Source organism: Athene noctua, chromosome 2, assembly GCF_965140245.1.
Source record: "Athene noctua chromosome 2, bAthNoc1.hap1.1, whole genome shotgun sequence".
Classification (NCBI taxonomy): domain Eukaryota; kingdom Metazoa; phylum Chordata; class Aves; order Strigiformes; family Strigidae; genus Athene; species Athene noctua.
This window is the reverse complement of record NC_134038.1, coordinates 70,974,308-71,001,450: the sequence shown is the minus strand read 5'-3', so window position 1 is coordinate 71,001,450 and position 27,143 is coordinate 70,974,308. Positions and strand designations below refer to the sequence as shown.

At 38.8% G+C, this 27,143-nt stretch overlaps 2 protein-coding genes across 2 annotated transcripts in view; both read left to right on the top strand.

Annotated features, from left to right (window-relative positions):
• The first annotated feature begins 609 nt into the window (after nt 1-609).
• On the top strand, nt 610-23,229 carry LOC141956933 (sodium-dependent neutral amino acid transporter B(0)AT1-like). Its single transcript, XM_074897806.1, has 12 exons — nt 610-811; nt 8,909-9,049; nt 10,558-10,695; nt 11,960-12,141; nt 12,910-13,020; nt 13,789-13,901; nt 16,193-16,321; nt 17,840-17,996; nt 18,692-18,896; nt 19,492-19,651; nt 21,634-21,796; nt 23,020-23,229. Exons 1-12 carry the CDS (start codon nt 610-612, stop codon nt 23,227-23,229), a joined length of 1,911 nt encoding a protein of 636 aa, XP_074753907.1.
• A 2,591-nt stretch (nt 23,230-25,820) lies between these two features.
• The window catches only part of LOC141956932 (sodium-dependent neutral amino acid transporter B(0)AT3-like), a 30,969-nt gene continuing 29,646 nt past the window's right edge, over nt 25,821-27,143 (top strand). Inside the window, exon 1 of the mRNA XM_074897803.1 lies at nt 25,821-25,977. Coding sequence (XP_074753904.1) covers nt 25,821-25,977 — 157 coding nt within the window. The remainder of the gene's footprint in view (nt 25,978-27,143) is intronic.

Genomic DNA, 27,143 nt, shown 5'->3' with positions numbered 1-27,143 from the left:
AATCATTCAGGTTGGAAAAGACCCTTGGGATCATCGAGTCCAACCATCAGCCCTACTCAACAAAGTTCTCTCCTAAAATATTACAATAAAACATACAATTTTGTAAGCATACACTATGGAAACTGAATGTGATAGTGAGTCACAAGCAGTTTATCTTCCTGATAAAAAATAGTATGGAACCTCTATGTTCAGTCTGAGGCCAGTGGAATCTTTTTACTCCATATTTACTTGGGCTATATATGTATTTAACTGAGTTTAAACAGGGGAGTGGCAAGGGGTGTTTCATAACATTATAGGTGATTACAGTTTATAGCCAAATTATCTCCTGAATTACATTAGCTGAAATCAATGTCTACTAGATGAACAGACTGTTCCATAAAACCTTGACAGATAAAGCATTAATAAGTGTCAGAGCTGACTTGGTCAATCGAATGATTTGCTGACGCTTCTTTTTACCACAAGCCTGCATTTTCAAGTTTAGTGCCAAAGGTTCACTATATATAGCTGAAGACAGCAAACAGATGTTCTCTTTTTGTGCAGATTTCTGAGTAGCTGCCTGTTTTGTTATCTCCTCACTGGGGCAGCGTTTTCAGTCAGGACATTTAAAATATGGTGAAGCTACAGTTGCCCAATCCTGGCCTGGAGGACAGGATACCTTCCCATGCAGAACTTGAAGTCCTTGAGACAGAAGAGGCAGACTCCAGACCAAAATGGGATAACAAGGCTCAGTATATGCTGACGTGTGTAGGGTTTTGTGTGGGCTTAGGAAATGTGTGGCGGTTTCCATATCTCTGTCAGAGCCACGGAGGAGGTATGTCTTTAATATATCTTAAATAACTTTGGCTATAAACTAGGTTTAATCTCTCTTTTGGGAAACAATGGAATATGCTTAGACCTGGTCAGTCCCTATAAGAATGGTGATGTACATTTCCAGCAGACTATCTACTGAATAAGGTTATTTCACCGGTTATGAATTTATGTTAGTGATGGCAGAAAAGAAATGAACTGTTTTCATTTCGGGACAGGGGATTGATGACATCAGTCTTGCACTGTCAAGTATATTTTCTTAATCTAAAAGTAATGTTACTTTACATACAAACATATATATAAAGTATGTTTAAAAATAATAAGCTCCTTGTGAGTATGATTCTGAACCAAATCCAAAATGATCTTTTCATAATAGGTTTTTCATTGGTTTTGGACTGATCTGTGTATCAGCTGTAGGGTCAGTGTGTGTGAAATGTATGATAGGAGTAACAGCATGAAAGTATTTAACGTTAATAATGTTTTTAACAGTTGGTGTTATTAAGTAATTTAAAATCTAAATGTATGCTATTTACTATATAATTTACTGTGACTCCATAGGGGTCAGGTTAGGACCAAAGGACCATATTAAAATTTTGTTTCACTGCTTTGCTGTGTGTTTTTAAATATCATCTTGAGCTGAGCCATTGCTTAAATTTTATATGACAACATATATGTCTCATTTTCTGACAGTCTTTTCTGCCCAATATCTACTTGTTATCTGCTTTTTACTCTGGGATATGTGTAAAAGGTGTTTGTTCCTTTGTGATGTTGGATGTTGAAAGAACACTTCTGGCTTAAGGAACCATATTTCAAAGTAATTTTAATTAGATATACACAGTGAGATGTTTAAAAATTGTTCTTCCTAGTTAGAGTAGGGACCAAGGAGGGCTCTGTGGGGAGCTGCTGGTACAAACTCAGGGACATTTAATAACAGGTGACTCAGCTGCAAGAAGAGATGCTTTTAACATTGAGATTTTTCTAACATGGACTGGTGTTTTGAGTTTGCAGTGCAACCTGAGGGTTATTTATAGCACAGCCAACTCTTGTAACAAAGTTACAAGACACACACAAAAAATCATAACTCCCTTTCCATGTGTGACAATTTTAATTTGAAAATGTGGATGGATATCTCTAAAATTCATGGTACTCATTAGCTTACTGGGTTCTTCTACTTAGTTTTAGAAAGTGGGCATGCCCTGTTTCCTGGGGTTGATTAATAGGCACTTTGCCGCGTTTCTATCTTTCCTTTCCCCCGTGTTCTAGCCATATAAAATGCAGATGAAAAATGAACATCCAACAAATGCAAAGAACTTGGTATGGATCACAGTTTTCTGACTGATGCCAGTGAGGATTTATGAATTTCTCATGCATGTCTGTCACTACTGTGTTTTAATTTATCCTTTGACAGGAAATATATTTTCTTTCTCATTATCCTGTGGTCCTGTCCTTGCTCAGGAACAACAACAGTTATCCCCTGCTTCTTCCTTCCCTGGGATTCTCTCACTCAAATTATAGGCAGAAGTTGAAAGGCAACACATAGCAAAGAAGTGACGTAGCTGACACTGGGCTAATCTGTACAGATAAGTGTTCCTGTAGCCAGACTTGCTACTTTCTCTATCAATTCTTCTGCATAACACCAAGTGCTGTGACTCATATCAATACATAAGAGTGAGCAGCAATGCTTTCCCGTGGCTTCTTAGCAGGACTCCTTAACTTCATCACACGTGAGGGTGGAGAGCTGTTGTGCAATCCCTCCTCCCTCCCTGCTGTGCAGCGCACCTTCTGCCAAGTTAACTAACACAAAGCATACACCACGCTTATGAGTGCACTGACGAAGCTCCATTTTTCCCTATTCAGACCAGTGCCTTTACTCTGGAAGGTGTATGTCTTCACACTTCGTGTCTTCAAGATATGTCTTCACTTGAGTGCAGAGCAGCAGGGATCCCTGCTGCTGCTCTCTTTCACTGGAGATGGGGATTATGCTGTTCCTCAGTCTGTCCCTGTCATGATTGTTTTATAGAGTCCCAAAGCTCACTTCGGATGTGATGGTGGATTATGACCCTACATTAAGAGGCAGAAAAAAATACCACCATTTACCACACAATAAATATCTGCAGAGGATAAGAATTCCTATATGATCACATAATTAGAGGTTGTCTCATAAGGTGCATGCAGAATCAAGGTTGCATAGACTACCTAATGAAAATAGTTTCTAATTTCTGAGGGTTGGCTTCACTATCTTAACTTCTTTCTTTTTGAAATATGAGTTATATGAATGAACATTTGGAGTCATTTAACACGGATGAGGTCTGGTAACAGGGGTGTAGAAAGCATTTCAGCAAAGACACTCCCAAATGAGGTTGGATGTCCACCTACTTTGTGAATCAGTGTTTGCACATTTTATATCACTCATGAAACATAAATGGACTATAGTGAAGTATAAAATTTACCCTTGTAGTACTTGGACTTCAAGGAAGGTGATTTTTTTCTCTGCAAATTGACTATAGTGAAGGTAACTAGGAACACTGAGTTAATAGATAACTCTTCCTTTCAGATGTTTGAACTTAAAGCTAGAATTATTTGAGGGCTGCTTCTTGCTAAACACAACACTATGATAGTGCTTTAACACTGTGATACCAAAATATGCAAAAAGAAATTGGTCATATAATTTATTTACTTGTGTTGTCATAGATTATGAGTTTGTTTTAAAAAATGGAGTATTTACCCCAGTAAAATTTAGTAAAGCACATTTTATCCTTTTCACATCTTAAAAGCTGTAAAATACATCACTACCACAGGTGAACTAGATTTCAATATGCACACAATGTAAAAGCTACAGTGTTTGCCTCAGTGCTTTCACCAGCTTAATGAGATTGAAATTTCCTTTCATTTTATAGCTATCTCTGACATTGCACATAGTTTTTGTTTAATCTTTATTGAGCAACTTGTCATTTAATCAACTGTTAAACATTTTTGTTTCGTCCTGATGAGTATTGTAAAAAAGAGGATGTATATTTAATGTTTAAACCATTGATATAAAAAAAAAAAAAAGAGTCTTTAAGTCTACAGCTCGTATATGTCTGCAGTAAACCTTGCCGCTGCATGAGGGACAACTTTTTCATCTCTGTGCATGCCACACTGAATGCAGTGACAGTAATGACATCAGCAGGTCCTCACTGGTACCCTCCCTACAATTGAAATCTAAAAATATGACAGTACAGAAAAACATCTCCATGTGAAGTCTACCTGTCTTCCCTTTATGAGGAATTATGTGAAAGCAATATTTTTTTCAATTTCACATTAGAAACTCTTAGATTAAAGAGAAGGTCATATCTATACAGATGTTCAACCCAAATATTATGTCTTCTGAAATACAGTACTGAAACAGGATAGGAATCTAATGTCTCAGCTGTAAGATTTTCAGACTGGAAGATTACTCATTGTTTATATACATCTATATAACATTTATTTTCAGATCATTGGTTTATTTGTTAGGTTCATAAAAGTGACAGCTTAAAAAGCATTGATTTTTTAATTTTTTTTTTATGTCCCATATAGCAGCTTTGCAGAGCATTATCACTTATTTTTCCATTATAGCTCCTATCAGAAAAGCTGGGAGAAATTGAGAGAAATGGAAAACACAGCAGAGTTGGATTTCTGAGCTAGCTGTTAAAATTGAACCATGGAAAGAGAAGAACCCAAGAAAAAGAAAAAAGTGGCCTACATAATGAATTTTGTCCCTCTTGAAAATATACCAGTATTCCTACAGCTAATTAGAAGTGGTTTGACTTATTTCTCCAGTTCTGACATGGCACACCCTGCATTTTTATCTCAGCAGAGCTATCATGCTATACATGGCTAACCCTTCAAGCTAGAAATGTTTTAGTTGTATCTGTTTGCACAGGGATGTGGATTCTGCAATGCAGGTGTATACACACACCATGTACTTTGTGATAACAAAAGGGGTGGACAGACACTCACCCTCTCCATTTGCGTCCATCCCAGAACCTGAATTTTTTTTTCCTGGTGATTCCAAAGGTAGTGAGGAAGCTGGGGAGCTGTGAGTACACAGCTGGACAGCATGTCTTTTCCATGTGGCTCCACAAAGGGCATCCTTTCCCCTTTTTGTGGCTGTGCAAGGAAGGTCATGGAGTTCCTTTACCTGACTGGTCTATCAAAGTTGTGTCATGCTTAAACACTTCTTTTATGACATCTTAATAAAGGTACTTCTGTAAGTATCTCGAGATCTCAGGAAATCCCCTGAGGCTGATAGAGTGCTCATGGCATGTCCACCACAGAAGATGGTTCAATTCTGAGAGTATTGCAGCAAATTTGATGCACTGTGTTGACCACAGGGAGAGTTATGGTGTAGGGACAGTGCTGTTGCAGAATCTCACTGTCTTGGAGGATGAGGCATGATGTCTACCCGGACTGCTAGTGCTGTGTGAGTGGAGGTGCACTTTCCATTTAAGGTTCACAAGAATGTCTCAAGCATGGAAGAAAAATGGAACCCAAATCAGAATATCCATCAGCCTGCTTTCTACTGAAAGTGAGAAGTTGAGGCTGCCTTTGAATGCCTTCTAAAGGAAATGCTTCTAATGTTTCATATGAAACAGCCTGATCTTCCCTCCCTTCTGCTAATAGAGGTGGTAACTACAAAAAAAAAATAATAAAAAAAAAATTCTTTTACAGGTATGATAAGAAACAAGTGGTTATAGATTGAAAGGACTATAAGGGCTGTGTATTTCCTTATGCAACAAGATCTTTGACCAGGTGGAAAATTTCTAATCAAGTCCTTAAGCGATCTTATTATGACCTGATGAAAAAAAAAGTGATGAGCCTCCATTAGGAGAAAAGATGGTTAAGCAATGCACCTTAGCAGAACTAAGTGCTAGTCCATTCTTAAGTTTCAAGAGACAATCTAAAATCGCTGCAAGTTGTTTCAGAAAGTGACTTACCCTGAGGGCAAATGAGGAGTATTTGGATCAGGTAGCTGTACAGATCCATCTTCTGGACTTAGTTGCTACCATTGCTGAGGAAGGACTTTATACTAGAGTGAAGTGAGATTGTGGTATAGCAGAGACTTATCCTGCATCTGAAAGGGAAGGTAAAAATAAAAGATCCAGATGGAGCAACCATACAAATTCTGTAGGGTCAGGTTTCAGACTTTTAGGTGGTATCTTGGGCTTAAAACAGAGAATGCTCTGGAATGAAAAATTGCTGGTATAAAACCAATTATCTTGTCCTTATCTCATCTTACCCTCATGAGAGCTCCTGGACAGAGTGCAATAGGAGGGAGACTGTGTGCCAGCCTGACATGAGGTTGGAGCACATGACATATTTCTGGCTGCTTACAGCTCCACATGTTGATAAGTAACTTTGTCCCTGTGGAAGGCCAGAGGCTCTGTGTGTGGAGGTTATCCCACTGACTCTCCCATGTAGGAAGGAAGCCACTGGGATATAGGGGGATGGACCTCAACAATGAGAGGGCATTCATCATTTACAGTGCAAAACTCCCGTTTTCTATGAAAGCAAGTAAAAAATAGTCAAGAGAAGTGTTTTTCACAGAAATAGGGTGGGGTATCCGTAGAGAACAAACTCTCTGAAGGCAAATCTGCATGCACTGCACATCTAATCAGATGAAGAGAGGCCCTTACATGCATGTTAGTGCACATTCCAACACAGCTAAACAAGTCCATATCAGACAAAATGGGACAAACCTTTAGAAAAGCCAGAAACTGTCTGAAAGGAGAGAGGGGGTCAGTTCCTTGCAGTGACCGAGCCTGACACAGTTTCAATGAATCCCAGAACCTCTGCCAGAGTGGGGTAAGACTTTTGCATCATCAATGACTCCAGGGCACAGGCAGCTAAAGAGTACATCACCATTTGTGGCATAGTTGCCTTTCAGCAGCTAGTCAACAAGGCATGGAGAGAGAACTGCCCCATTACACCTGACATTAGAACTCCTGCTGCCCGTAGTTTTGTAGAAGTCCCTGAAGTGGGGGGAAGACAGAGGGGAAGAAGCCTTTTTTTTTTTTTTTTTTTTAAATTGATCATAGTCCCTCTAAAATTCAAATATACCATATATGTTTCACCTGTTTGTGATATGAAAGTACGTATTCAGCAAGACACGAGTCTGAGAGTGATTGCTTTAGCACTGTTACCATTTGTAAGGATATCTCAGCTTAGACCACAGTGCTAAACTGGAATTTGCATCTGGAGGAGTTCAGTTTCCTCAAATCCAGGATGGACCACCACCCTTCATTCTTTTCTAGCATTACAAAATAACCACTTTCCTCCAAGGTAAGAGAGTACCAGCTTGAGGCTCCTAGATCTAACAGGTAGCTGCTCCCCACAAATGTAAGGCTTTTGTTCTTGCAAGGACTACATGGTCTCTGGAAAAGGGAATGTGAGATGTGAGAAGTGAGGAAGAAAACAACTGGGATACTGTGCTCCTTGATGAAGATGTCCATATTATCCATTTCTCAAGGCGATAGACTGACACAGAAGAAAGAGGAGTCAGCAGAATTGGAAGTTTAGCAAACTTCTCTACAAATAACAATTCATAATAAGTCCTTCAGTTTTTCACTAATAAAAAATATATCCAAAGTCAGTTATTCTTCTGTTGCTCCTTTGAAACCTCTTCAGTTTGTCAGTCTCTGCCTTTGCAGTGATAGTTTTTTAATGTATGCAAGATGAGCTACACTATTTTCGAAAAGTGTTACATATTTACTAAGTTTTTGGGTTGCTAAATGACATTCTTTACTGAAGTCTTAGAGTATCATGTTTATACAGCTACCTCTGGCAACTGGCTTTAACAAAAAATATATTTGCTAGTGCATCAGTGATTAGTCATTCAACCTGATGTGTGGCATGCACATTTTCAAAGCTGTCAGCATTTTGAAGGACATTTCACATATTCAGAACTACTGATTTTGATTAATAATTCTTAAAAAATGTCAACAAAAGACAAGTAAGTAACTCGAATTACTTGAATTCCATAGGAGTGGAAAGTAAAAATCATAGTTGGCTGTTTTCATTATAATAGTGGTCATTTGATAAAACACTATTGTCTTCATCAGACTTTACTGGAGTGCACAGAAAATGAAGACTCTTCAGTAATGTTCATTTCTACATGTCTGGTGTAGAAAATATCAAGAAGATACCCCATGGAGCAGAAAAGCGTGCAGTTCAGCTCTTCAAAAAAAACATTCAACTGCTTTGAATTCAAAACTATAGTTTCCATTCTTCAAATTTCCTCTTTCACTGTTATCTGATTTTCACTGCATATGTGAGGAAGAAGTCAGTAAATCTCCAAACCTGAACTGTTTACATACAGGTTTGCATTTTTTTAAATGCAGTTAGATTATTTACTGTCTATGATTAGGAAGTTAAAGACTTTTTGTAATGACAGATAACCATAATTCTAGCATGTAACAATTTTCAAGCATTTGGTTCTGCACTTTGGTATTCCACTGTGGCATTACATGTTATCTCCACGTCCGAGGTACACTTCATTCAGGAAAAAATTAATTTAAAAAACTTGTCCTATACTAACAACCTTGTCATAATTAACTAGGTTTGAACCCTGAACTTAGATCTCTTCTACTCAAATATAAAAGCTGTTGAATGCAGTTGCCAGGAAGTTATTGGTTATTTTATATAGACAGCCCCAGGCTCCTGCCTAATCTTTTGAGGCATATTGGTTAGTTCATTTAACTACTTCATATAATTTGCATGATTCACAATTATAAAACCATAATCTTTTGCAGAAAGAAAAGGAAGACATTCCAGGAAAGTAACTACCTTTCCTCCACTTGCAATCCAAAGGTGGCTTCTTCAAAGTTTGACCTTGGGAGTGTATAATTTGTGTTTATGTTTGTCACTTGGGAAGAATAAGAATTCCTGCCTGAAATCACATATGTAATGAAGTCTCCTGCTTGGGCAAACAGGCAAAACCATTGTTCAGAAACTGGAGAAGGGTTTCCACAAGTATGCTTACAAGTCACCTGCTGTTTCAGAAGCCTTCAGAAATGAAGTTTGTGCTTTATTGTAGTACTCCACTGATGAGAAACATCTTTTTTTTTCTTATCCATTTCAGGAGCCTTCATGATTCCTTTCCTGATTTTGCTAGTCCTGGAGGGTATCCCCCTGCTTCATCTTGAGTTTGCCATTGGTCAAAGGCTGAGGAAAGGCAGTGTGGGTGTCTGGAGCTCTATCCACCCTACCCTGAAAGGGGTTGGTAAGTCTGAAGAGAATGCAAAAAACCACCTGAGAAAACACAAGTCTCTGAACCGATAATCTTAAAACCAAAGCTTCATGATTTTATTCTGGTGTGCAGTAAGATATTCCAGGATCTATTCCTTTTCATTTCTCACTAACTCTCCATCGATAGGTCACATTAATCATGATAAGGCACTAGGACAATTGTGTGACCATGCTCCCAGGTACTATAGGTCCAGTTAAAACCTTTCTCTAATTTGAAGCCAATTTCAGTCTTCAGAGATATTTTCTATATTCCTGATATTGGCTGTTTTTACCATTAGGATAAACATTAAGTGTGCCAAAAATTTGTTCTGGAACTGTTCTGTGGATAAATAATAGTTGAATCTTTCTCTAAGCTGGTCTATCAGACTCTATGTCCATGTAATGTTACTTTCTTACATCTGAGAGAGGTACCACGCTAAAAGCCATGGAGACAGTATTTTTGGGGAAATACTTCTTCACATCTGTATTAGACTTCCAAGTATTCAAACACTCTGACAATGTAGTAAAAGCAGCATGATGCACACAGCATTAAAAACTTCACAGATAGATACCTGATGACATAGGAAACACAAGTGCCATCTAAACATCAGAAAACACTGGGAGGGTGACCAAGTACTGGCACAAGTTGCCCAGAGAGGTTGTGGAGTCTCCATCCTTAGAGCTATTCAAAATTTGCCTGGACATGGTCCTGGATAACCAGTTATAGGTGGCCCTGCTTGATCAGGGGGCTGGACAAGATGACTTCCAGAGGTCACTTCCCACCTCAGCTATTCTTGTGTTTACCACACATTCAAAAGGGAAGAAACACAGCCAGTTATGACTGTTGTTGGCATCCACTGCATCTGTAAATCAGTTACAAAAGGTATTTGTTCATTGCATCTGGAATTTTTCAAACTTCTTCAGAAGCTAAGAGCCCTCAGGAGCTAAACATTAGTGTTTACTCTCTGCCAGAGAAGTCACAAGAGATTGATTACTTGAGAGCAAGTGGGGAAGGAGAGATACCAGCTTGAATCCTGCACCGTTTCACAGGCTGTGCCTCCTGGCAGCTATCCATTTTACACACAAAGATTAGCCAAACACATCTGCTGACCTCTGCGGTGATGTTGTGGAAAAGGAAGACAATCTGGGTCCCATTTAGGCAAAATCCTAGGTCAGCTGAGCTTTGCATGTACCCAGCATCCCAAACTCCCTAGGTATCAGTGGTCAAGACTGTGAACAGAATTGTGTAGCGTTGAATTGTGTCAGCTTCAGTCCCAGCATAGTTTTAGGCTGTACATCTATGTAGGACTCACCTGACTAACCTTCAGGTAACAAATTCACCCTGATTAAACCTACATCCAAAACAAAGAGAGAGGTGGGTAAAGGCTATAATCCATGGAATTAAGGTGGGGAGGAGAGTAGGGAAAGGTTGAGGTTCTTACCATATATTTTGATATGTCCTGAAAATGAAATTTACGTTGTGTTCTAATTTATTTTTTTCAGGCATAGCAGCAATGTTTGTATCCTTCCTGGTAGGTTTATATTATAATACCATTATTGCCTGGGTAATGTGGTATTTCTTCAACTCCTTCCAAGAGCCCCTGCCTTGGAGTAGCTGTCCTCTCAATGACAACAGAACAGGTATATTTTATGAAATATTGTATTTTGTTGCACAGTACAGTTTTCTGTTTCTAGCAATTAGCCTAACTGAGCCTCTTTCTATAAAGGAACAGTAAGGCATAGCAGGCCTGTCAGGAACACAGTGCTATTTTAATACTTGTGTTTGTGAAGAGTCACATTGCATAAAATGTGATCAACACGTAAACTTTGAGACAAACTCTGACTTTTTATGTGTAACTTCAGGGCTGATATTGATAGGTGTGTTCACATACAGATTATTCACAAAGTACAAGTCTAGCATAAACATTAACATTTTCCAGATTTAGACAATGTGTTTCGTCCATCTCTTCACCAATAGCCCTTCATTAGCATATTGAAAATTAAAAAAAAAAAAAAAATACATAATACATATGAAACATCTGTACCTCTCAATATGACAGCAGTCTATAGCTCATTAGAGGCTGCTTAGTGACAGCAGCTTTTTTTTCCATAGTCAGTCCTGCATGAAACAGTATGAAGCAGGTTTTTCTGGTGGGTCAGTGAACAGCTCTTCAGAGAGCTTTGCTCCTCTCCTCCCCTCCCAGAATAAGTCTAAAAAACCTCATTAAGGGCAGGCCAGGACAGAATACTGCACAGGTCAGCGCATTGCAGGGGGCTGAGAATCCAACCTGTGTTGACAAGAGCTTGAACGATGCCCTGCAAAACAGAAAAAGTATCACTTATCTGAAGGAGATGTGGGAGGGAAAGAGCTGCCTGGCTGCAGGAAGGTGTGGGCAGGCACCCACACTCCATCAGGCAAGAAAGAGAAGGATGCATGTGGAAAGCCCAAAGTTGTGTGTTTTTTTTTTTAAGATGAGGTAGGAAGTGTACAATCATTGAAAAACTTCTGACTAACTGCTTTTCTTCTACTAAAAAAAGAATATTCTATACAATATACATGCATTTATGCTCGGGAATCCTCTCCATGCTTTCTTTGGCACAAGATGCTTCTAACCTCACATTTTTGTAAGAAAAAAGAATATAGAAGAGTCTTTGAGTAAGCTTCAAAGATTTTACCTGCAAAGTTGAAGAAATAGAAATAACAATAAAATCTGTATTAAAATCCTGTTTAAAAATCCTCTTTTAAATCTCTCATTTTTCCACGGAACCAGCCTCTAAGAATCTGAAATTTGCCAACAACAAGTCTTGGCATTAGGTGGTATAATTCAGAACACTGGTGTTTATTATTTTTCTTTATTTCAATTTAAAAAAAGCATGCAGAATGACAACCATTTTGTGGTTACAGATTACATAGAAGAGTGTGCCAAGAGCTCTCCTGTAGATTTTTTCTGGTACAGAGAAACGTTAAACATCTCCACTTCCATTGACAATTCAGGCACTATACAGTGGTGGCTTTTGTTATGTTTAACATGTGCATGGGGTGTACTGTACGTGTGCACAATCAGAGGCATCGAAACAACAGGAAAGGTACTCTATTTTGGTTTTGTGAGAGTGATATTCATTATGGTGTGATTTCTTATTCATACAGACTTAATCATACTGTAGAAACTGCCTGTTTCTTGAGTAAAACCATGGGCTGCTTTTTGAAGAAAGAAACTGAATGAAATGGAATTGGATTTGATTTGATTTAATTTGATTTGATTTGATTTGATTTATGTGGAGATTTTTGTGAGCAATTTGGTTTCCTTGTCCTTATAGGTCCAAGTAAAACATTATTTATGTATTATCCCCTTAACATTAATATTAACATTAACCTTAAATGCAGGATCAAGGGACTCTGTCTTTTTGCTATGGCCATTCTCTTCAAAATATAGATGTACAAATTTATTTGGATCTGCACTAGTCCTTAATATTATCTCTCTAAAAGAATGTTCAATATTCTGCTGCCCAGAGAAGTCCTAAGAGCCCATCCTTGCATCAGCAGCCTCAACCTGATCTCAGGGTGTAGATTATTTTTTATGTCGCTTTTGAATGATTTGAGTTGAATTTCAACAATGACAATTTGTCTTAAATAAAGCACTATAACTGTAAAAATGTTTATTATCAAAATATACTGTACATACTGTTTTTCTTGAACATAGTTTTCTGTGGTATATTAATTGTGAGTCAGTTGAAACTTGCTATTATTGTTAGTCACAGTACCTTATTTATTCCCCTCTTTTCTACCCTGCAGTGCTATTTTTATTCAAGTGTTCTGTTTTATTTAAGTGTTTTATTTACATGCTTCTTGTGCAGGCTGTGTATGTAACATCAACTCTTCCATACCTTGTGCTTACCATTTTTCTAATCCGTGGCTTGACACTGAAAGGATCAACCAATGGAATTGTGTATCTCTTCACTCCAAATGTAAGTCACTGCATGGTTATTCCCTTAGTGAAATGCCATGTAGTTCTTTCTGTAACTAAAAATTGATTGAAAATTAGTCCCCTCCATTGGTGCTTTTCTAACTATACCACAGTCACCTTTAAAATCTTGATTCTGGGAGGTCAGTCATTTGCACTGGATATAGAAAGTATACATATACACAGGCATTGTCCCTGTCTTTCTCTACCCCCACCCCTCCATTAGATCTGTTATAAAAAATGGAAGGATGGTCACAGAGCAATGCAATGGGGTTGCCATAAGGGAGCTTGCTTTCTTTTCATGTATTCTAGTTAAGGACAAGTCTAACTTTAAAGCACAAATTGTGCATCTGGGAGTAGAACTCATCTAATCAGTATGACTATATGGACAAAAGGCCTAAAAGAATGGTTTAACTATACAACAATTTTTAAGCAAAATTGAAAAGGGTTTAATTTTCCATGAGAAGACCTCTGAATGGTCATTATTAATGCTAAACAATAAACACCTTTTCTGGAAAAAGGCATGACAGCTGTCAGCTATGGGAAGTAATTTGTTTATTAATTTTCAAAATACTTGTATAAAACCTATACATAGGTTTTCTTCTGGAAAAAAAAAAAAAAGTAAGCTTGACCTCTTTGTTAATGTTCTTCAGAAAAAGTGAGTTCTGCATGGTTAATGTTCTTGTTTTAATTATTGTTTTAAATCCCTCATATTCAGTCTAAATAACGATGAATTCTGCATATGCTTAAAGCTGTATGTCTGATGCCTCAGGTTAATGAGCTGGCTAACCCAGTGACATGGCTGGATGCGGGTGCTCAAGTGTTTTATTCTTTCTCCCTGGCTTTTGGAGGCCTCATTTCATTCTCCAGTTACAACTCTATTCAGTAAGTAGCCAAGCCACAGCCAGATTTTACATGAATATTTCATTCTTTCAAATGAAGCATGTTCACTTCTGCCCTATCATTGCACAATAATTACTTGGGACTGGGGCACCATCCCCTCAGTACATCTCTGATCCCAGCTATCCTGAGCCAAGATTTCAGGTCCTGGTACTGGCTGTTTTCCTGCAGAAAGATGTGGTGACTCTGGCCATAGGGAAGGGAACTGTCTGCCCACCACCAGCTGATGATCAGGAGCTTCCTTTGCGGGAGTGCTCAATGCATGGTGTTGCCCTTTGTCTCCACACTGTTGAGGCTGGGTGATGGTACACACATTTCAAAGCAATTTACAGACCATAGTTTAAATCTTTGTCTTAGAGATTAGAAGATATATCTAGGAGTTTTGAAATTCAAATTCAGTTTCTTTCGTTATATATCCGATGGGGCCAGGGAAAAGATGGAGTATGAACTCCCATCACCCAGGGGATGGCCCGGTCAGCAGATTACAACACAGTGCTATATTCTACACTCACCCTTCCAAAGTATTGGAGTAACCACCATCCACATGCCTTCCATCCCTTCAGCATTGTCCTCTTCAAAGACAAAGTGTGCAGCATTCTCTGAACATAATATTTTTGATAAAAGTCTCCAAATCAAGTTTGGATTATCTGGTTTGGTCATGCATTCAGAAATCCATGTTTCAGGTTTGTCTTAGGTTCGACCACATCAGTATTTCAGTCACTGCTGTAATTCTCTGCCACCACTCTTGATTCCAGATATTTTTCAAAAGCTCATCTGGAACTTTTGGTGCCTAAGTGTCTTAGTGCAAGGTGATAAGCTCCACTTCAGGTCCAAGTCAGTGTTCCCAAAACCATGAGGAGCAGGCTTGAGAATGTTCTGCATCTTGCCAAAAGTCCCAAAGAAAGGGAGAAGTGTCCTTCTGGTTTTCCAACACAATGGGCTGTGGCGCTAGGCCACATTCTTTCAGTTCTCAATGATTCATACTTAAGGAGGAAAGTGCAGAAAGTAAGAAAATTCACACAAAGATATAAGAAAAAAAACATGCAAATACCATAGAGTTATACTGTGGTGTTGGGCCACCTGCAGCCCAGCACTAGCTGGACCAGGTGTAAGTAACTCTGCTCCCAGCTGATTTAGGAGTATAAACATCTCAGGAAATACTGTGAGGTTTCATTGTCATCAGACATTCATTCATTCGTAACCGGGAGGAGCTTGAGCATCTTACTTTCTCTGAAGGAAAGAAATATTTTTATCAAGCCTGTCACTGAGAATCTCATGTTAAAGTGAAAAAACTGACATGAGAATACAGCAAAGAATTTCAGTTCAATACCTTCTGCCCACTAAAGGACTGTTAGCAACAGTATAAATAAGGAAAAGTCACAGTGTCACAGGTCTTGGCTGGACAGGCTTGTCTTTCCTCTCCTTTTGAAGGTGATCAGAAAATTAAATATGATAACATCAAGTTAATCTCAATAGTGCTCTCTTGTCCAAGAGAAATACAATAGCTAGAGCTTTACAGCCTTCACATAAAACCATTAACTAATTTAGTATTGATTCTTTATCTTCTCTCTCAAATGAAAGTCTCTTTCTGGCTCTGCAATTTTTTCATCTTATACAGATATGTTGGCAAGTGTCTGCAGCAGAGAAATCTCTACAAAGCAGCTTAACTTTCGCGATGTAATATAATAGCTTGTCTGTCCAACCTTATCAGCACAACGTTCCATTGTATTTCCAATACTCGAGAACATTTTGAACCACATTTGGTCCAATAATCAAACAAAACTCTTCCTGCAACTGTACTATACCAAACTGCTGTGGAAACTTTTGGTTATTTTTCCCTCCTGATTGTCTGAATTCAGATGCAAATCTTTCACCTTGCAGCAGTACATCCCAGCAAGTGAAATACAGCTTATGCCAATATGTGTCTGCACACAGGTGTGTCAAGCCTGAAAAGGAAAAAACATACTTTTTTGCCCTTCATGTTTCACTTTCCATGAGCCAGACATGGAAACAACCCAGGCAGTTATTCCTTATGAATAGGATTACTTGGGGGGAAAGCGGGGAAAGCCTAGGTATTAAACTGCTTAAGGCATCAACTTTTAATTCACTAAATCTATCTTTAACGGCTGTACTTGTAGATTCTTAGTGAACATACTGCTGTATTTATGCGTCTGAGGACTACTTTTTTGTTAGTCTTGGTGGCTAGTTTTTAACATTTATTTTGGGAATGTGTTTGAATTCCATTCTTTTTTTTTTTTTTTCTCTTTGAATTGCAGCAATAACTGTGAGAAAGATGCACTGATTATCTCAGTGATCAATGGTTTCACATCCATCTATGCAGCAACTGTTATATACTCCATCATTGGATTCAGAGCCACAGAGAGATACGATGACTGTTTTGACAAGTAAGTTATTAAAAAAAAACCCAGAATATACAGGTATTTGTTTGGCTGAGGCAGCTCTGTTAGCCTGATGATAATAGTTTTATTATTTCTGGACAGTTACAACTCCTGACCCACATGGTATCAGACCACTCATGACTTCAAAAAAATTAAATCATTTGGCAACAGCTCCATAAGGAGTGATAACTTTTTGAACGTCCTAGATAGATGTTGCATAAGCTACCATATTTTACATTATTTCCTGATGCTTCCTAAAAGTAACAAGGGAGGAAGAGGTTTTTCCATATTTTAATATGTTTTTTTCAAACAGTTCTTTCAAATATAGCTGCAATTTATGTAACACTTTCTATTTACATAAAGTTAGATTCAGTTTGTGATACATTATTTCACTAAAGCATTCTAGAATATCTATAGTTTTAAAGGTAAATGTGAAAAATTAATCATTTGCAACAATGGATATGAAACTTTCAAAGGAATGTATTTACTTAACTGGATAAGGCAAGTTTCAATAAAACTGGTTCTGTGAAATATTGGATTTTACATTACTTCAAAAAACAGACAAAAAAGGATACTAGGCTGCTTCTGCTGCTATTTCTACTATGGCTGATGTCAAATCCCCAAAGGCCTCCTGACACAGGGGCCAAACTATGCAGTTCTGCCTTGGAGATCACTTGCAATGAGTCTCTGAAAGCACTGCTCATTTTAAGAAACCTCCTTGTGACCAGGCAGTTCTGGCAGTCCTGCAGAGTCCTGGCCACAGCTGGACCCCAGTGTACTCAGGTACTGCTAGTTACTCTGTGTGCTGCATTGGGAGATTACCCAAATCAATTAATGAAATTCTCCCCATTTTAATTTATTAGATGAAGCTCTACCAACCACTGGAAAATTATCTAGAAACTCTGCCAAAAAAATAATAATACAGAATTCACAGTGATTGACGCCTGCTGAGCTGATGGCATGAACGTAATATACTCAGGTCCCTGTGTCAGCTCTGTATTTAGGTTGCCTCCTGGAGATTTTAAATACTTAGGTCTCTTCAGATGTACCTAACTTTACAAGAGCAATTCAGACTTCCTTTTAAGTGGGGCTGCCAGACCCCACGGGTTCCAGCCAAGTTCCTCCACATCAGCTATAGAAGTGCATGATACATAACTGCAGACACCTTACACATTCCCAGAAGCTGCCCAGTCTAGGAACTGGTGCCCAGTCTGCAGTGCAAAGATGGGCACCTCACTTCTGCACAGGTCCCTAGACTGCCCATCCTTTTAGCTGTCAGCTGTGATGTGAAAGACAGCGTCAGACTCACCTTGGAAGGAGAAAGAAAGGACTGCACATGCACAAAACCATGGGACTTCCCAATCTCAAAATCTGATTTTGAGCAACAGAAATGTTGTTTCCTTTGTATCTTTATAAAAGACACTGTGCTCTTAATAACATCCTTGATGATGAAAATTAATCCTGAGGATCCTGAGGATGCTTACAGGTAAATAATTTCAAATTTCTTGTATTTCACTTTTTCAGAAATATTCTTACTCTGATGAATGCATTTGATTTGCCAGAAGGTAATGTAACCCAAGATAACTTCGAACAAATGCAGCAGCTATGTAACATGACTGACCCAATTACTTTTGCAAGCCTGAAGTTTGAGACCTGTAACTTGGAAAGTTTCCTAAATGATGTAAGTTTAACACCCTGACTCATATTGATACTATAAACATGGTAGGAATGCATAGCAATTTTTTAATTGCCTAATGATGTTTCTTATAAGGTTGTTGGGGTTTTTTATATTTCCACTGGTTGATTGCAATCGGGTTGGACTGAAGAATTACTTTTGTTTACCCCATTTTTCTTTTGAAGAGGCTGAAATTCCACTGAAAAGTACTGGCAATATGTCAGATTAGTAGCTAAACCCACAAGTGTTCTAGGCTGGCCTCATGCAGCTGGCAAAATAGCAGCAGGTATTTCTCTGGAACTAGCTGGTTGCAGCTGTGGTGGGGCAAGATGACTAGGGAAGAGACTCCCAGCACGAGGAAGCAGCTGGAGCAAGCCCTGCCCTGATTGGTACACGTGTGTCACAACACAGAAAGAATAGACCTTGACACAGGGCTGAAAAGTTACAAGAATATGTGGCTAAATACCTTTTTTTGTTGTTGTTAAAAAGGTGGTGAATTACAAATGTAAATAGATGGCCATAAAATTCCATGAAATAGAATTTGTATTATGATCACAGTAAATATATTGATGCATTATTTGCCTTTGTGGAAACAGAAAGCATACTTACTGTGGTATGGTGTAACATACACGAATTCTAGTGAATATTGATGTAAATTTAAGTGCTACGTCATGTTAGTGAGCCTCTGAAATCTTCCACAGGGAGTTGAAGGAACTGGCTTAGCCTTTATTGTCTTCACTGAAGCTATCACCAAAATGCCTGTCTCACCCTTGTGGTCCATCCTATTCTTCATCATGCTCTTCTGCTTGGGTTTGTCATCTATGTTTGGAAATATGGAAGGTGTACTTGTACCTTTACAAGATCTTAAGATTATACCCCCCAAAGTTCCTAAGGAACTTGTTACTGGTAAGTGCCTTTTTTAGTGACAAGTGACCTTCCCCCTCCCAAGGGAATAACTTGTATGCTGAAAAATCAACCCATCTACTTTCTGATCTGGCGTGGTCATAAGACTCTTTGATAATCTACTGAAGGTTTTCTCATGTCCCCTAAGGGAGCAGCTCCTGTGAGGTCCCTTTTGAGCCTGCAGAGAGCTGCTCAACCTGTGGCTTGTCCATCAGCTTGCTCATGATGATTATCATCTCCTCTGTTGGGAAGCTGGAGGACCTGAGTCCTTCACTCGGGCACATTTTCTCTCATTGCAACATTGTCCCATGGACTAGGAGGAAAACGACCTGTTTTCTCTCCTCAGTCTTCTCCCATTTAATCTGCAGCATCTCCCACCTCTGAAACATTAGGAGAGTTCTCCCATAGAGTTCTTACCTGCATAAAAACAGGCCTTCTCAGTAAACTGTTACCTTCAGACTGCAGCTGAACTAAAAGTTACTTACAAAGCTTTCTAGCTACTGGGAAACTCTCTAACTACTTTTTTTCTTTTTTTTTCTTTCTTTGCCTAAATGTGCTGTTCTTTTGTGTTTGGTTTTTTTTTTTTTTTTTTCCACAGGTCTCATTTGTGTGGGGTCTTACTTGATTGCTTTTATTTTTGTGCTGAATTCTGGTAATTACTGGCTGGCTCTATTTGACAGTTTTGCTGGCTCTATTCCCCTGCTGATAATTGCATTTTTTGAGATGTTTTCAGTCGTCTACATTTATGGAATAGACAGGTATGAAATACTAGTTAAACATTACTAGAAAGTAGTGCATAAATTGATTAGTTGTATAGCTGCAATCTTGTTACACCTCAGTGCATATCATTTCTGTTATAGAAATCACTGAAATGATGCAAAATTAGTTTAGGGTTGCTTATTGACTTGGGTTTTTAAATAGTTCTCAACAAAAAGAAATGATGCTTTGTCAAGAGTGTGGTGGGGATTTTTATTTGTGCATGAAAGATTTCCACTTTTCTATAAATACGTTATAATAGATAATGTTCTATAACAATCAGCTAAAATAAACACATCCCTAAGACATTGCAAGAAAATACTAAGTATAATATTAGCAAAAGTGCCCTAAAGTATATTAATATGAATGCAAATAATTTATTTTTAAAGTAGGCATCAGAATGTATGTATTTGCACCAAATATAAAATGCTACTATAGCACATTTACATTTTAAATACGGTGGCATTTGCAATAAATCCTCTTCGGGATAATTGCATCAAATATTTAATTAGCAGAAGCAAAGTACAAGCACATTGGCACTGAGCTGAAAGTTCAAAATAGAGGTATATCCCAGGAGTGTTTAAAGTGAATGCTGAGTGACATTGTCCAAAGCAGGGAACTCCAGGAACTCTAGGCAGGCTGCAGATACTGTTTTACAACAGGATGCAAATCCAAGGCTACTGAGCTATATTTTTAGCTGATAGATTCAGGACTTTATCACTTTATCACAGTGAGTAATTATCCTATCAAGTTTCTAGAGGAGTAATAGATAGAATTTCACCATCTTTCTGTTCATAATTAATGTATAAGAAATATGACAAAGCATGGGGACTTCAATCACCCATAGGTTTTGCTTGAACCTGTGCCAGACCCTTTAACTGTGGTGGTCCTGGTGATGGGGTGAATGCCCTTGTAGCCTGCCTTCACATACTTTAGAGTTTTATATTGCCTGAGGAGGCGTGAGTCAATTTAGGTAAATTAGACAAGCAGAGGGAGTACTCTAGAGAAATAAGACTTATTTTAATTTGTTAAGGACAGAAAAGTCTGTGTTGATCACTTTTTCACCTTTAAAATCTCAGAACACTTTACAAAACTATTCCCAGGACACAAACATGGGCTGAGTCCATAGAGGGATGAGGACTGATTCAGAAAAGAACTTCATGCTAAACTTTCGTGTTCCTGGCCAGTACACATCACTGTGGCTGTCTTTGAGTACAGAGCTTATCAGGGCTGCCCAAAAGTAGTGTTACCTGCTCCAGATGAGTTTCTGTGACCTTTTTCTGAGAAAGGGTCGTTGATAAAAAGATGGCTCTCTTGCTTGAAGGAGAACCTACATGTTACCCATGACACTCACTACACCTGGACGTGTTCTGCAACCAGGACATAGGGCTCCATATAATTTTAAGAATGATACCTAGATCTTAGAAGTTAGGGATGAAAAGACAAAATCAATTTACATAGTAATTGATATTTAATATTTTAATATTATTCTTAATAATATGTAAAGTTAAATATTGTTTCAGTACTCAACCTGAGAAAACTGGTAGAAACCCAGATTAAGCAAACATTAAACATAGAAACGAATTTTAAAAATTGCTCCAATTTTCTTTTGCTCTTTTTACCATTGTGTCATTCCTTTTAATTTATGCAGCTCTGAGATGTTTATCAAATAAATCATGAAACAATCCTGCAGTATGTTATAGTGAAAGTCCATCTGCATTGACTCTCATATTGCGTGTGCTTCATAGACTTCTTTAAGAAAATACATTTCCAAAAATAATTCTCCTGACTTGCAGTGATATATGCTTTAATTTGAACTACTTAGGTGTAACTCCTGATGTTGTTATCAATCATTGTTTCACACTGCCTTAGCAAAGTCCTGAGAAGAACAGCTAGGGGTAGTTTGGACTTCCTTGTTTATGAGCAGGCATTCTTTGATCCTGACCAGTTTTTACTGTCCTGAACTTCCTGGTTTTCTTTCTAGGTTTAACAAGGATATTGAGTTCATGATTGGACACAAGCCCAATATTTTCTGGCAGGTTACCTGGAGAGTCATCAGTCCTCTCATTATGTTAGTTATCTTCTTCTTTTATTTCGTGGTGAAAGTCAATGAAGAACTGCTCTACAGCGTTTGGGACCCTAGTTATGTAAGTATATAAAACCAGAATATTTATTTAGAATTATCTTGTGTATACTTCTTTAATGTAAGAGACACAGTCAGTGATATTCATATCTCATCTGAACCAGTTTTCTGGTAAAATTCTTATTACAAGACATAAAGTAATAATAAAAATTAACACATTTAGAATAATAAGTCCTAAATTCAGATGTGATGCCTGCAACTAGCATATAGTGACACCTGAGTAACTTTTCCAAAGTGAGCAAAACCAAAATATTAGTCCAGTTGTCAAGCAAGACTGAAACAGTTCCTCAGTAGGGATTATGGAAGAGCTGGAAATGTCACAACCTCTCTATGTTGACAAAGGACCAAATCTGTGAAGTCATTTTGATCTTGCACTGGTTTCTGTGTGCATTCAAAATCACAGAACTGCAGTAGTGCTGGTTACTCATTACTGACAGAAGAAATTAATAACAATTAATATTAATATCCAAATTTCTTCTTTCCTCTTCCAATGTATTGGTATAATTTAAATTATAATTGCAGCAATAAGTCACCTACTTTTCCTTTCCTCCCCTTGCAGAATAAAAAGCTGTATGTGGTACAGAGAAGGTCATATTAGAAAAAATGTGGGTCCCATCATTTTCTCTGTCACCCCATCTCTTCCCTGCCTGTCTAGCTTGGCTTTTTGTTCTCTGGCCTTATACCAGTCACCATCCTTAAGGCAGAAACAGTCATGCAGCACACTTAATTTGTGAAGGTGATTTTTTATTTTCATAAGACAGAGACAGAAAGGGTGAGAAAAGAAGAGGGGGAAATGGGACTGCTTTCTTCTCTCCTCCTTGGCAACCTCACTTCCTTCTTAAAAAATTTTCAGCCCTCCTGCACTCTTTGATTTTAGCCTTCCAAAGGCTGTTTGTCCACCAAGCCCTGGTGGCCTGTGAGCTTCCCAGGCCCACACTCCTTTGTGCCCAGGAAGCATGCCAGGAGCAGTCCCACCAGTCTCCCTTCCTGGCTTTTGCTGTCTTCACACCATCTTCTTTCCATTGCTTTTAAGTAAAAATAAGTTCAGAACAGATGAGGCTGGAAACCCTTGAGCTGTAAACTGCTGTGGAATTGGCAAATTATTGTGCCATTGTGGCTAGCTATTGTTCTGATTATGTTTTTGGTCTGTTGAATTACTGAATGTGTACATGGTCTCAGGTATTTGCTCCTCATGACTTTCTACAACTTGGCTGTTTACTCTTTCAGGAGGAGTTCCCCAAAACACAGAAGGTTGAATATCCCGGCTGGGTGTATGCTATTATTGTAATCCTTGCTGGAGTGCCTAGTTTGGCCATCCCTGTCTTTGCCATCTACAAAGCCATCAGAAATTGTTGTCAGAAAAAAAATGATCGTGTGGGCCTTATGATCTCCACATCCGAGACTTCTGTTAATGGAAACTTAAAGTATTCAGTATAAAACTATTTTTTAAAGTGTGGAAGAATGCTTTGTCAGTGAGAAAAGTAAAATATTTTTTTTAAAGAATCCAGAGTTAATTTTATTTTCATAAAAGGATAACTATGTGTTGTTTCCAAGTAAACATTTGTTTACTTAACAAAACAATGCACTGTGAAGAGTTAATGGCTTGGATCCTGGATGCAAACCAGCCGCATTTGCAAGTGACTGGGGCAGCAGACCAAGTCATTTGTCCTCCTTCTGGTTTTGAAGCGAGCTTGTAGTTCTCTGTTTGGGAATCCACTGCCCTTGACATACCGTAAGTGACTCTTCCACGTCCAATCATTCCCACTGGGTGGCCAATATGGAGGATAATTGAATACTGACTTCTCTTGCACATTAAATTGTGTTACTTTACATGCCACTGTGTTGCACAAAGCCACCAATATTATTTGTCTCATCCAGAAGTTTAAAATATTTAATAAAAACTTTTCTAAGTATGAGAATGGCATTTTGATTCATTTGTAATTCTGGATATTTTACTAATTGCCTATTACTTCCAAGTTCCCAGCAGATAGCAGTGCTTTTGCTGATGACAGAAGAGGTAATCTTGCAATGGGGCTGCAGCTGTTCAAGAAATGGCAAAATCTGCCTTCTCTGGCACCAATGAGCAAGCGGTGCACCACTTGCTGGGGAGGCCCATGCTGGTGGGGGATCCAAGGCATCCAAGTGGTGCAAAGCTTCTTGCCCTCATCTGTCACAATCAAGGTGGGTAGCTTTGTTCACGTACATGCATTCATGCGCACACACCTACCTTACAACTATTTTAGGCTTCTAGTTTCCATCTGACCCAAAGGAGATAAGTCCTGTTCCTTATGTGGTCACTGGAGAGAGGAACGGGCATCATTAAAGCACCTTGGCTGAATGCCAGAAGCAGACACTGTAAATGTCGTCTCTGGATAAGTGGTTGCTTACATCCAACTGTCCCTGTAGATAGGCAACACATTTGTATCACTTTGCACCTCTTTCTATATGCATCTTTTAAGACAAGAATTGATGAAATTGACAACCTCACAGTCCCCTATAATGTACTTTCTTACAAGAAATAGGGATATTTAGGGTATATCTACACTAGAGTGTATCTTTACAGTAGTATATCTGCTCTTAATAGAGAGTAAAGTACCAGGCATTGTATGTTTTTTGAAAGATCAAATTCATTTGCATTCCAATTTCAATTCCTTTTTTTTTTTTTTTAAGTATTTGAATGTGAGTAGTTATTTAAACTATTTAAAGATGTTATTCTGTAATGGGAAAAGCAATTTTTGTCAGCTTTTCCTGCTGAGAAAAAGCTCTCCCACTAAGAATGAGTACAACCAAGTTGGAAGCGGTTGGCTGCGAGTGGGAGGTATGAAAATGAGTGTGTTGCTAGAACAGCCTCTGCACAGCACAGGGCACCTCCTGATCCAAAGCGCAGCAGCAGCGGGGCGATGGTGGAGCGTGCCTTGGCAGCAGTGATGCTCTGTAAGTGCTGCCAAACCACGCAGCATGCGCTGACTCGTGCGTGCCCTGTGAGATATCCTGATAAGGGACTGGGAAGTTGGGTTGCTCCACCTATGGATATGGATGTTTGCAGAGCTGCAAGCACATGAACTGCGCTTATCAGGGGACACTTGTGTAGCCTAGATGTGAAATTGTTTTCTGGTTGGATGATCTTCTACTTGACCATATTTGTATGCTTAGCTGCAGAGCAGGGCTTTTTCTAAGTATCTTGGTGAAAAAAATCCACCTTCAGTTAGAAGCTCTTTCCATTTCAAAAAAGGGTAATCCAGGTGTAAAGTGTTGATTTAGTGAAGCTGTCTGGCTGATATCTTTAGTGTGGACTGAACTGATTTGGCGTGCAAAATAGCAAAGCCCTGCTACAGCTGGAAGACAACAGAAAAATGATCTCACACACTGTCAGTTGAAGAAAATCACTCAGCTCTTGCATTCATCAGTAACTATTTAATAAACAGTAAAAACAGTCACTTGGGATTCATTGACAGGTGGGAAGTGATTAACCTCTATGGTGAATGCTATGGTGAAAAGGGACCAGATTCTAATGTCTGAACATACACAGATCAATTTTTCTTGCTTTTTTTAAATTTACTTTTGCACTTGCAAAAGATGTCTTCAATCATTTAACTCTTAACAAACTAAAAGAGGAAATGTCAAGACTTACTTTATTCACAGATTTTTGCAAGTATTCTATAGTTATAAGAAGTCTGCTGTAAAGGTTTCTTTTTAATTATATTCAGTGTCACACTTCTCTGAAAGTATCTGAGAACAGAAGGAGAACAGAAAATAAATCCCTCTTTGATCCCAAGTTACCCATTAACAACATATTCCCACATTCTCTAATTATAGAAGGAACTGCAAAAACAGTGGTAACTCTGGGTATATAATAATAATTCCTGGTTTTGTTTTTAAACTGCAATGACACATTCCTTTGCACTACATATAAAGAAAGCTCCACCTCCCTTTCCAGGATCCTTCAGTCACCCCTGCATAAAACCTGTAGGAGAGACAGGTTTTGAAGGATCTTCCCATTTATAGGGACCTAAGGCTATTCCATTAAAATGTCAAAAGATTTATCAGCACCACCTGGAATCCCTAAGGAAGATGGCAGACCTAAGTGGGACAATAAGTTCCAGTATATTTTGAGTTGTATCGGATTTGCTGTCGGTCTGGGGAACGTGTGGCGATTTCCATACTTGTGCCAGATACATGGAGGCGGTAAGACTGAAACAGGACTTTGCCAAAATGTTAAACTACAATTCTAATATAACTATACTAACTTATGATGGGCATGGAAGTTATATATTTACATATCTTTTATTTCTTTTAACTATCTAATTCGCATAAATGTTTTGCAATAGTTAGATTAGCTTTTTCTATAGAAGTATATTTAATTTTAAAATCAGGTGTTCATTTAGGAAGTAAGACCAGACTGATGCTAACTTGCAGCAAAACTGATTAGTTCTTACACTGCTGGTACAGTCCCAATGGGAGGAGGAAACGGAACCTGCAGCTTGTTATCAGAAGAAATCCTGGGGAGGCCCCCCCAAACAAATGGTGTTTGTGTTTTCCTTTGGGAAGGTGAGCAAGTTGTTCCTCTCCCTTCTCTGATGCTCTTAGGAGCTACCTCATCATCTGGAACTGCCCCTGCAGAAAACTAAATTGCACTTTTTGATGTCTGTGAGGCTATTTAGAATGCTCAGCTGATAGACCACCAACAGGAGCCTGCCAGGTGGCACGGACAGCTGGCCAAGCCTGTCCACAGGCACAATTCCCACAGAGAATTGCTTTAGAAGGAACCAATTTAGTAAATATAAATGTATCATAAAAGAGTATGTGATAAATAAGCTCAGGAAGTGGGCCCATGTGAACCTCATGAGGTTCAAGAAGGCCAAATGCAGGGTCCTGTACCTGGGTTGGAGTAACCCCCAGTATCAACACAGGCTGGGGGATGAAGGGCTTGAGAACAGCCCTGCCAAGAAGGACTTGGGGATACTGGGGGACAAAAAGTTGGACATGACCTGGCAATGTGCCCTCACAGCCCAGAAGGCCAACCATACCCTGGACCACATCAAAAGAAGTGTGGCCAGCAGGTTGAGGGAGGTGATTCTGCCCCTCTGCTCTGCTCTGGTGAGACCCCACCTGCAGTGGCAGTGCTGTGTCCAGCTCTGGAGTCCTCAGCACAGGAAAGACATGGACCTGTTGGAGCGAGTCCAGAGGAGGGCCACAAAGATGATCAGGGAGCAGGAACACCTCCACTATGAAGAAAGGCTGAGGGAGCTGGGGTTGTTCAGCCTAGAGAAGGCTCCAGGAAGACCTTATTGCAGCCTTTCAGTACTTAAAAAGGGAGCTTGTAAGAAAGATGGGGACAGGCTTTTTAGCAA

Bases quoted from the DNA above. Each gene is read 5' to 3' on its own strand.
- LOC141956933 (XM_074897806.1), top strand. From the start codon at position 610: ATGGTGAAGCTACAGTTGCCCAATCCTGGCCTGGAGGACAGGATACCT. The intron at 9,050-10,557 runs GTAAGTCTGAAG...TATTTTTTTCAG, and splicing joins CCCTACCCTGAAAGGGGTTG to GCATAGCAGCAATGTTTGTA. The intron at 16,322-17,839 runs GTAAGTTATTAA...TCACTTTTTCAG, and splicing joins TACGATGACTGTTTTGACAA to AAATATTCTTACTCTGATGA.